The 12,173-nt window shown below is 44.8% G+C and overlaps 1 protein-coding gene across 1 annotated transcript in view; it reads right to left on the bottom strand.

Moving 5' to 3' along the window:
- LOC311142252 (MAP/microtubule affinity-regulating kinase 4-like) overlaps positions 1-12,173 on the bottom strand; it is a gene marked incomplete at both ends in the record, with an annotated part of 37,241 nt that overhangs the window by 12,565 nt on the left and 12,503 nt on the right. Inside the window, 9 exons of the mRNA XM_084177872.1 lie at positions 3,085-3,296; positions 3,972-4,161; positions 4,448-4,557; positions 4,825-4,924; positions 7,405-7,524; positions 7,927-8,163; positions 10,062-10,118; positions 10,328-10,398; positions 11,002-11,067. Of these exons, the coding sequence (XP_084033998.1) occupies positions 3,085-3,296; positions 3,972-4,161; positions 4,448-4,557; positions 4,825-4,924; positions 7,405-7,524; positions 7,927-8,163; positions 10,062-10,118; positions 10,328-10,398; positions 11,002-11,067 (1,163 nt within the window). The remainder of the gene's footprint in view (positions 1-3,084; positions 3,297-3,971; positions 4,162-4,447; positions 4,558-4,824; positions 4,925-7,404; positions 7,525-7,926; positions 8,164-10,061; positions 10,119-10,327; positions 10,399-11,001; positions 11,068-12,173) is intronic.

The following is a 12,173-nucleotide window of genomic DNA, read 5'->3' as shown; positions in this document are numbered from 1 at the left end:
GAAGCACATTGGATCCCACCAGGGTGGGGTCAAATTGACCCGTTTTTTTTCACAGAGAGGGAAAAAAAGTTGTTCACTTTTGCAGACAGCTACAGCTAATAATAGGATAGCTTGTATATACTAGCTTCGTTAAGTTTTGGTAGCAGTGAGCTGAATAATTATAGCTGGCTAATCAGCATGGATATCCGAAAATGTCTGGCCACTGCCATGAGCAAAACACTGAGGACCACCATGTCGAGAGCGATGCCTAGCTCATTGAGCAACCTGCTGGCCCGACCACCGAGGTTGAGGAGCCTAGCATCAAATGTAATATCCGCCCATCCCCTATGCTGCCTGCTGACCAACAAGATGGAGAAGAGCCAGGGCCTAGCACCAACAGCACGAGGTTAACATCACAACAAGCACCTGCACCTCCGTTACTCCAACAAATAGCACCTGACGACCTGTTGGATTTAACCAAAACTGAACCAGTGGAAGCAGAGTGTATTGTGGTTTGCAAAGTGCATTTTTGCTAAGTGAAATCACAACCACAGCCAGCAACAACAAATGGACCCCACTCAGTGTTCTTCAAAGATATGGCGGGCCTTTGGTCAGCAATGCCGACTGTGCACTGAAACATGGATTATTTGGGACATCTACAGCAATGTGTGAAAATTCATTCTCCACCCTGAAGAACATATTCAGTGAACACAGACGCAGCATGTTACATCAACGAAAAGCCCAGCTTGTCGAGCTTGCATTTGAGATGGACCTGACAAGTACATTTAGCCAGAAAGGAGAATGAAATCAGAAACTTCTCATGAGGTTTAACAACATGGTGGATGCTGCAACTCTTCTAAATGGTAAGCTACAACCTTTATGGCTCTGGTTGCCGTGCCAGAATTAATTAGTTTTCCCTCATGTAAGCCTACCGGTTGTTTGGCAGATTTTTTAATGTAATGTCTAGTTTAGGCCTTTGCTTTTTACTTCAATGCATCTTTTAGAGATTCTTAATATCATTGCTTGCTTTTGCGGGTGTAATTGCTATTGATATATACAGTGGGGAAAAAAAGTATTTAGTCAGCCACCAATTGTGCAAGTTCTCCCACTTAAAAAGAAAAATCACATTGTAGGATTTTTAATGAATTTATTTGCAAATTATGGTGGAAAATAAGTATTTGGTCACCTACAAACAAGCAAGATTTCTGGCTCTCACAGACCTGTAACTTCTTCTTTAAGAGGCTCCTCTGTCCTCCACTCGTTACCTGTATTAATGGCACCTGTTTGAACTTGTTATCAGTATAAAAGACACCTGTCCACAACCTCAAACAGTCACACTCCAAACTCCACTATGGCCAAGACCAAAGACCTGTCAAAGGACACCAGAAACAAAATTGTAGACCTGCACCAGGCTGGAAAGACTGAATCTGCAATAGGTAAGCAGCTTGGTTTGAAGAAATCAACTGTGGGAGCAATTTTTAGGAAATGGAAGACATACAAGACCACTGATAATCTCCCTCGATCTGGGGCTCCACGCAAGATCTCACCCTGTGGGGTCAAAATGATCACAAAAATCCCAGAACCACACAGGGGGACCTAGTGAATGACCTGCAGAGAGCTGGAACCAAAGTAACAAAGCCTACCATCAGTAACACACTACGCCGCCAGGGACTCAAATCCTGCAGTGCCAGACGTGTCCCCCTGCTTAAGCCAGTACATGTCCAGGCCCATCTGAAGTTTGCTAGAGTGCATTTGGATGATCCAGAAGAGGATTGGGAGAATGTCATATGGTCAGATGAAACCAAAATATAACTTTTTGGTAAAAACTCAACTCGTCGTGTTTGGAGGACAAAGAATGCTGAGTTGCATCCAAAGAACACCATACCTACTGTGAAGCATGGGGGTGGAAACATCATGCTTTGGGGCTGTTTTTCTGCAAAGGGACTAGGACGACTGATCCGTGTAAAGGAAAGAATGAATGGGGCCATGTATCGTGAGATTTTGAGTGAAAACCTCCTTCCATCAGCAAGGGCATTGAAGATGAAACGTGGCTGGGTCTTTCAGCATGACAATGATCCCAAACACACCGCCCGGGCAACGAAGGAGTGGCTTCGTAAGAAGCATTTCAAGGTCCTGGAGTGGCCTAGCCAGTCTCCAGATCTCAACCCCATAGAAAATCTTTGGAGGGAGTTGAAAGTCTGTGTTGCCCAGCGACAGCCCCAAAACACCACTGCTCTAGAGGAGATCTGCATGGAGGAATGGGTCAAAATACCAGCAACAGTGTGTGAAAACCTTGTGAAGACTTACAGAAAACATTTGACCTGTGTCATTGCCAACAAAGGGTATATAACAAAGTATTGAGAAACTTTTGTTATTGACCAAATACTTATTTTCCACCATAATTTGCAAATAAATTCATAAAAAATCCTACAATGTGATTTTCTGGATTCTTTTTCTCATTTTGTCTGTCATAGTTGACGTGTACCTATGATGAAAATTACAGGCCTCTCTCATCTTTTTAAGTGGGAGAACTTGCACAATTGGTGGCTGACTAAATACTTTTTTCCCCCACTGTATACACAACTTTGTGTTATTTGATGGGTATAGGGACAATGACCAATGTAGCCTAATTGGTTGTGCTCTGAGGTGAGCCCTGGCACAGTGCTCCTGTTGTCCTGACTGTCCACTCCGGTGGTGCTGAAATTGGCTGTGCATCTAATATTATCCTTTCATCGCGCTGACTGCAGTAGCCTTCTGTCCATAGTCCTGAATCTATGGTTACGGTGTGGCGTTATGACTTGCATAAACAAATGGTTTTGTATATGCATTTTTGTCTGTTTGACATTTGGCAATGTGAAACCGACCGGACCAAATGAAGAACTATAGCAAACAAACTTGTGTGAAAACGCCCTTACATTTTACCCTGTGGAAATGTGTCCACACAAGTCTTATAGCTAGCAGCCATTTGCTAACCTAGAGTATGTCCAAAATGGCACCCTTTTTCCTGTGTAGTAATAAACTACTTATGGAATAAGGTGCCATTTCAAATGCAGCCCTATAAACCCCCGCTACCCAACCCACCCGTCCTACCTCACTGTTCCTCACCGTGGTGGCAGTCATCTCCTTTCGGCGGTCGGGGATCTCTGACTTGTTGGGGTTATTGGCGCTGCTGACCATGGGACTGGAGGGTGGCAGCGAGCGGCTGCCCATCACGCTGCAGCTGGCCTTACGCGGGGGCATGCGCCCCTCCCGCAGCTCCCGGTCGCCCGTGCTGGTGGGGCTCCGCTTGGGGTGCATGACCGGCATGGAGGGCCCGCCTGAGGGGGGAACACACATGTTAACACCGGAGCGACCACTCTGCCACTTCTCACAATGGTGCTAGATTAGTAAAGTTAGATCAAAGCTGAATATGATGTATTTCAAGATCACATAATCATGAATTGGTATTCTACATAACATAACCAAATATAATAACATAGTATAACATTACTGTTACACCAAAAACACCACCTAATTTCTTATGAGATTTTAGGATGTTAGCTGAATAGTAAATAAAAAAATTGAATGTGGCCAAAACTCAACAGCGTGCCACTAGACAGAATGTGCTTTGACTGAAACAAAATACAGGAAGGCTATATAGTTTGCTAACACCATCTGCTCTAATTGGCTCAGGGTAATTCAAGAAGAACTAAATGCATATTCCCATGAAACTGATTGAGATCAAATGATTGGCATAAAGATGCAATTTGGACGTTTCACCGTAAAACATGAAGAATTATCATTCACAGTTGACAGTGATGATTGTCTATTTTGAAATTAGGTATGCCTAACTTGGTGTTTGAGGGTATTAAAAATATAACATTTTCTTTTGACAATATGGGGGGGCGGGTTATGAGACGGTGAGGGAAGGTACATTACAGTAGAATCTACAGTAGAAAGTAAACAAGAGGGTACAGTAGAAGGTGCAGCAGAATGCACAGTAGAACACTCACAGAAGTCACTGTGCCGCCGCTGCCTGTGATAGGTGGAGGCGCTGCGCTGGGTCTTGCTGTGCGAGGAGGAGGAAGATGAGGAAGAGGAGCCTGCAGTGGCCGAGGAGAGTTTGTTGGTCCCGTTGGTGATGGGGCTGGGCCGGACCCGTGCCAGGGACAGGGTACTGGCCGAACGAGACTCGCCGCCTTCCTGTTACCAAGACAACCACAGCGCAGGTGTTAACCAGCTGCATGGACTAAATGTGGAGCCACCAAGAGCACAATTTCTTTCTGTGTACGTATATGTTGTTTTACATTCACATAATACGCCTACATAAATATCTATTGTTTGCCTACATAATTCTTCATCAAATAAGCCATTTTAGTATGTCCTAAATCCAGTATACATACTGATTACTAGGGCTGCAGTGTATTTCTGTGTAATAGCGCATTGATATCTTGTGCTGCCCTCTGGTGACCAGGCTCAGACTGCTCACCTCATTCTTGAGGCCCAGCAGTAGGTAGGTAGCGGTGACCTCGTTGTACTTCTGGTTGAGCAGAGCGTCCTTGATCTCCTCGGGAGTGAAGCCCATCCCCACCATCACCTCTGAGGACCACAAATAAGGGGAGATGGGGAAAAAGAAGGTGGCCATTTTGGAAATAATTTTAAGCTAAAGTTCATTTTAAGCTAACGTTTCATGAACAGATATTAACTGAAAGGATACTGTATCTGAAATGTGTTTCATGATAATGTCAAAAGGCATGAAGTGACCTGGCTAAAGAAGCCACGAGAGCCAAAATGGAAGAGTAACACATTGCCCTTAGAGCCAACATGGTGGATAGCAACCCAGTGGCCTGCACATAGCTGGCTCACCTATGCGAGCGGCATCACTGTAGTCCTCAACAGGCTCTATATGGGGCTTCAAGGAATCCTCATCATACCCTGCGTTTATCCACTTGTCCTTCATGACTTGCTGTGGAGATCACAACAAGATTCCATGTTAGAGAGTAGCTAAAGTTGGAAATCCTGTGTGTGTGTGTGTGTGTTGGGGTTCTGGGGATGTAGGTGATATTCCTGTTATGGTGGTTTGTAGGGCCGGTGGCGATACCAGTATTGCAATACTCATTAGTATCGTGGCAAGGAAACAAAACACAAAGCGGATTTAACTTTAGGAAAACCACCCTAATGTTGGAAACAAACATCATTATGTTGTCATCCCGAGTCACATGTATTTATTTTCCAAGCTATAGCACACAATATTTTATATACAGCTGGTTTTTAAAAAGGACCAAAGAGATTGGTCTGCTTTGTGTAAAAAATGTTGCCATGGGAGAAAAAAAATGCGATATTGGTATGGTCCCGGCCCTAGTGGTTGGGGCTTTATTACATGTTGGGGTATTAGTGTGTGACACTAATAGCAATGTACACTGCTGTTACAGTGAGGGAAAAAAGTATTTGATCCCCTGCTGATTTTGTACGTTTGCCCACTGACAAAGACATGATCAGTCTATAATTTTAATGGTAGGTTTATTTGAACAGTGAGAGACAGAATAACAACAAAAAAATCCAGAAAAACGCATGTCAAAATTTTATAAATTGATTTGCATTTTAATGAGGGAAATACGTATTTGACCCCCTCTCAATCAGAAAGATTTCTGGCTCCCAGGTGTCTTTTATACAGGTAACGAGCTGAGATTAGGAGCACACTCTTAAAGGGAGTGCTCCTAATCTCAGCTTGTTACCTGTATAAAAGACACCTGTCCACAGAAGCAATCAATCAATCAGATTCCAAACTCTCCACCATGGCCAAGACCAAAGAGCTCTCCAAGGATGTCAGGGACAAATTTATTTGCATTTTAATGAGGGAAATAAGTATTTGACCCCTCTGCAAAACATGATTTAGTACTTGGTGGCAAAACCCTTGTTGGCAATTACAGAGGTCAGACGTTTTTGTAGTTGGCCACCAGGTTTGCACACATCTCAGGAGGGATTTTGTCCCACTCCTCTTTGCCGATCTTCTCCAAGTCATTAAGGTTTCGAGCCTGACGTTTGGCAACTCGAACCTTCAGCTCCCTCCACAGATTTACTATGGGATTATGGTCTGGAGACTAGCTAGGCCACTCCAGGACCTTAATGTGCTTCTTCTTGAGCCACTCCTTTGTTGCCTTGGCCGTGTGTTTTGGGTCATTGTCATGCTGGAATACCCATCCACGACCCATTTTCAATGCAGGTTCTCACCCAAGATTTGACGGTACATGGCCCCGTCCATCGTCCCTTTGATGTGGTGAAGTTGTCCTGTCCCCTTAGCAGAAAAATACCCCCAAAGCATTATGTTTCCACCTCCATGTTTGACAGTGGGGATGGTGTTCTTAGGGTCATAGGCAGCATTCCTCCTCCTCCAAACACGGCGAGTTGAGTTGATGCCTAAGAGCTCAATTTTGGTCACATCTGACCACAACACTTTCACCCAGTTCTCCTCTGAATCATTCAGATGTTCATTGGCAAACTTCAGACGGGCCTGTATATGTGCTTTCTTGAGCAGGAGGACCTTGCGGGCGCTGCAGGATTTCAGTCCTTCACGGCGTAGTCTGTTACCAATTGTTTTCTTGGTGACTATGGTCCCAGCTGCCTTGAGATCATTGACAAGATCCTCCTGTGTAGTTCTGGGCTGATTCCTCACCATTCTCATGATCATTGCAACTCCACGAGGTGAGATCTTGCATGGAGCCCCAGGCCGAGGGAGATTGAGAGTGTTTTGTGTTTCTTCCATTTGCGAATAATCGCACCAACTGTTGTCACCTTCTCACCAAGCTGCTTGGCGATGGTCTTGTAGCCCATTCCAGCCTTGTGTAGGTCTACAATGTTGTCCCTGACATCCTTGGAGAGCTCTTTGGTCTTGGCCATGGTGGAGAGTTTGGAATCTGATTGATTGATTGCTTCTGTGGACAGGTGTCTTTTATACAGGTAACAAACTGAGATTAGGAGCACTCCCTTTAAGAGTGTGTTCCTAATCTCAGCTCGTTACCTGTATAAAAGACACCTGGGAGCCAGAAATCTTTCTGATTGCGAGGGGGTCAAATACGTATTTCCCTCATTAAAATGCAAATCAATTTATAACATTTTTGACATGCGTTTTTCTGGATGTTTTTGTTGTTATTCTGTCACTCACTGTTCAAATAAACCTACCATTAAAATTATAGACTGATCATTTCTTTGTCAGTGGGCAAACGTACAAAATCAGCAGGGGATCAAATACTTGTTTCTCTCACTGTATACACTTTTTACACTACAGAGCCAAACCGAACCAAGCCAAGCCGTGCTGTACTGGCATAGTTACACATCCACATCCACATCCACCATTGCTGAAACTATGCAAGAAAGGACAATGTGAAAAGAAAATATCGAAGCCAGTCCTATAGTGTGAATCAGGCATGGGTGGTTGGTCCTCCTCACATCTAGGGTGCAGCGCTTGGTGGGATTGAGCACCAGGAACCGGCGTAGGATCCCCTCGCAGTCGGTGGACATGTAGAAGGGCACACGATACTTCCCCCTCAGGACGCGCTCACGCAGCTCCTGTGGGCAGTGATAAACACACACATACACACACGTTTTTAAGCACACACCGAAAACACACACCAAACGCGGATTGTCAACCACAGACCGAAAACACATGAAAACATAAATAGTCAAAACACACATCAAACAACAGGCCAACCCAGACACACACCAACACAGTACAGTAGAAATAAGACATCCATTGTACACGCAATGCACTCTGCACTCATTACAACACTATATCCTATGAAGCATGCGGATTAGCAGCCACACAGCCACACACTCCGATGGGCAGGAGCTGCTGACCAGTGTGTACAGTATGACTCCCAGGCTACAGATGTCCACCTCTAACCCCCCCCCCCCCCCCACCCCCCCACCCCCACAACGCCTCACTGCCCCACCTCCCCCACACACACACACCTTGAGGTTCTGCCCATCGAAGGGCAGCGACCCTGACACCAGCGTGTATAGTATGACTCCCAGACTCCAGACGTCCACCTCAGGCCCGTCGTACTTCTTCCCCTGGAAAAGTTCCGGGGCAGCGTAGGGTGGGGAGCCACAGAACGTGTCCAGCTTGTTGCCCAGCATGAACTCATTACTGAAGCCGAAGTCGGCAATCTTGATGTTGGCGTTGGCATCCAGCAGGAGGTTCTCGGCCTGGAGGGAAGAGCGGGAGGAGAGAGAGTAGGGGGAGAGAAGGAGGGAGGAGGAAGGGGTGGAGGGATGCATGGAGCAGAGGGATGGAGGGATGGAGGGGGAGGGGGAGGGATGGAGGGGGAGGGAGAGGGATGGAGGGGGAGGAATGGAGGTATGGAGGTATGGAGGGGGAGGGATGGAGGGGGAGGTGGAGAGGGAGGGCAGTCATCCAGGATTTCTATAGATACAGTAGTCCGGAAATACTGGGAGAAGAAGTGACTCACACTCCGTCTGTCTGTGCTTATGTTCAGGGACGTAATATCCAATAACAATCAGAAGACTATCTCCTCTATCTATATCTATTTCCTCTATCCATTCCACATCTATAAATACATGTACTGTTCATCCATAAATGTTCACATCTATAAAATAGGAGGATGACTGACTGCACGGTCACAATGTTTATGTTTAGGATTATAATGACAATTACAAATAATGTACAATGAACAAAAATATAAATGCAACATGTAATGTGTTGGTCCCATGTTTCATGAGCTGAAATAAAAAATCCCAGAAATGTTCCATACACACTAAAAGCTTATTTCTCTAAAATTTTGTGCACAAATTTGTTTACATCCCTTTTAGTGAGCGTTTCTTATTTGCCAAGATTTGCCTGACAGGTGTGGCATATAAAAAAGCTGATTAAACAGCATGATCATTACACAGGTGCACCTTGTGCTGGGGACAATAAAGGGCCACTTTAAAATGTGCAGTTTTGTCACACAACACACTGCCACAGATGTCTCAAGTTTTGAGGGAGTGTGCAGTTGGCATGCTGACTGCAGGAATGTCCACCAGAGCTGTTGCCAGATAATCAAATGTTCATTTCTCTACCATAAGATGCCTCCAACGCTGTTTTAGAGAATTTGGCAATATGTCCAACTGTGTGTGTAACCACGCTAGCCCAGGACCTCCACATCCGACTTCTTCACCTGTGGGATCGTCTGAGACCAGCCACCCGGACAGCTGATGAAACTGTGGGTTTGCACAACCGAAGAATATCTGAACAAACTGTCAGAAACCGTCTCAGGAAAGCTCATCTGCGTGCTCGTCGTCCTCACCAGGGTCTTGACCTGACTGTAGTTCGGCGTTGTAACCAACTTCAGTGGGAAAATGTTCACCTTCCATGTCCACTGGCACGCTGGAGAACTGTACTCTTCACGGATTAATCCCGGTTTCAACTGTACAGGGCAGATGGCAGACAGCGTGTAAATCAACATTGTGAACAGAGTGCCCCATGGTGGCAGTGGGGTTATGGTATGGGCAGGCATAAGCTACAGATAACTAACACAATTGCATTTTATCGATGGATACCGTGACGAGATCCTGAGGCCCATTGTCGTGCCATTCATCGGCCGCCATCATGTAACCATGTTTCAGCATGATAATGCACGACCCCATGTCGCAAGGATCTGTACACAATTCCTGGAAGCTGAACATGTCCCAGTTCTTCCATGGTCTGCATACTCACCAGATATGTCACCCATTGAGCATGTTTGGGATGCTCTGGATCGACGTGTACGACAGCATGTTCCAGTTCCCGCGAATATCCAGCAAATTTGCACAGCCATTGAAGAGGAGTAGGACAACATTCCACAGGCCACAATCAACAGCCTGATCAACTCTATGCGCTGCATGAGGCAAATGGCGGTCACACCAGATAGTAACTGGTTTTCTGATTCACGCCAACAGATGCATATCTGTATTCCCAAATCATGTGAAATCCATAGATTAGGGCCTAATTAATTTATTTCAATTGACTGATTTCCTTATATGAACTGTAACTCAGTAAAATCTTTGAAATTGTTGCATGTTGCGTTTATATTTTTGTTAAGTGTATATTCAATCAGCATTCTCACCTTCAAGTCTCGGTGGACAATGTTCTTCATGTGGCAGTAGTGGACAGCAGACACGATCTAGAGGGCAGAGAGACAGGTAATCAGACAGACAGACAAACAGACACACAAACATACAGACAGGCAGATAGACAGACAGACAGACACACACAGACAGACAGGTTAGCAGGCAGCAAGCCAACCAGCAAGCCAGACCGAAAAGACAGACAGACAGCCAGAGAGACAGACAGACAAACAAACAGGTGTGCGAGGCACCGTGGTCGTCATACCTGTCGAAATTTGGCTCTGGCTTCAATCTCCTTCATTCTACCATGAGATACGAGGTAGTCAAACACTTCACCTTAAAAAAAAGAGAGTGGTCAACATGATGATGAGGGAAATATTGTATGTGACAAAATATGTTTCAATGCATCATACTGTACACTCAATCTTCCTTAAACCCTTTCCTGGTTCCATAATGTACTCATATTGTGCTCGTAGAATCTGCAGTATTTTCAACCATCATTAACAGTTATTAAACTAATATGTTTCCAGTAGCTAATATCAAAGGCCTAACACTAATGTTATCATGACAGAGACTGTGGGGCTGTGGCCTGCTTCCTCCTAGATTTTATCCTAATGACATTTCAGCTGGTAGAAATATTTTCCCTGGCCACTAAACCCCCATCTTAAGCTATAAGCCTATTACCGAAATCCCCCACTACATTTACAATATAATTTCGTAGAACACCAAAGGTAAATTATGCAACATTCGGTTATGTTTACATACACATACAGTAGGAGTACGTAATGTACAAACCGTTGTATTCGGTTATGGTTTTGAGTCATCTCCATTGGTTTATTTATACTTTTCTCCCCTGTCAATCAAACACAAGCTAATCCGCCATTATGGAGACACAGTAGCTAGGACTATTGAAACAGACAGGAAGGCAGATGCACCTACCTCCACTGGCATACTCCATGATTAAGTAAAGGGTCTTATCAGTCTCAATCACCTCAAACAGCTGCACTGTAATAGGCACAAACAAAATCAGATTAAAAATAATATATAAATAAAATCCCCTATCGTAAAAATTAAATAAACACACATCTCTGTATCTGCCTGCTAAAAACAGTGACGCCGGTCTAGTCTAATGCCATGTGTTTTCTTTTCTTTTTTATCCATATGACATTTCAGCTTTAGAAAATCCCCCTCCCCTCCCCAACCCAACCCTGGGCCCTCTATCCCCGGGCCTTGCTAGCTCCTGTATGTGCTAGTAGTGTAGCCTATTCAACACATACAGTGAGAGTCCTAGACAAAAGCCTGCTGTCTGGGTGGATGAGACAGGAGTGGACCAGCCATTCAGACTACAAACACTACTGTCAGTATGCTATGCTACCTTATGCTATTCTAAGCTATGCTATACTAAGTATACACAAACAAGATGGACTAGTACATTGACTGCGGACTACAAGTAGTCAAGCCATGGCCACAACATAAATATACAGCACTGCAGTAGCCTACAGATACAGTGCAGTCGGAAAGTATTCAGACCCCTTTACTTTTTCCACATTTTGTTATGTTACAGCCTTATTCTAAAATGGATTAAATAAATATAAATCTCAGCAATCTACACACAATACCCCATAATTGTCACGCCCTGGCTCTGGGGACTCTTAAATGTTGAGCCAGGGTGTGTAGTTTCTATGTTATATTTTCTATGTTGAGTTTCTAGATCGTGTAGATCTATGTTGGCCAGGGTGGTTCCCAATCAGAGGCAGCTGTAGCTCGTTGTCTCTGATTGGGGCCCATACTTAGGCAGCCGTTTGGCACCAGTCTGTGTGGGATCTTGTTCCGTATAGGTATGTTATTAGTCTACCTTGGACTTCACGTATCGTTTGTTTGTTGTTTTGTTCGTGTTCAGTACGTTAATAAATATGTACGCTTATCACGCTGCGTCTTGGTCCGTCTCTTCCGTAAACGACCGTGACAGAAGATCCCACCAAATGAGGACCAAGCAGCGTGCCCAGGAAGAGAGAATAGCGATGTCTCAGGTGGGCAAATGGTGGTCATGGGAGGAGATATTCGCAGGGAAAGGGCCATGGGCGAAGGTAAATGCCCAGGCAGGAGAGGAG

This window comes from Coregonus lavaretus, assembly GCF_964263955.1.
Source record: "Coregonus lavaretus genome assembly, chromosome: 15".
NCBI lineage: Eukaryota > Metazoa > Chordata > Actinopteri > Salmoniformes > Salmonidae > Coregonus > Coregonus lavaretus.
This window is presented reverse-complemented; position numbering and strand designations above follow the sequence as displayed.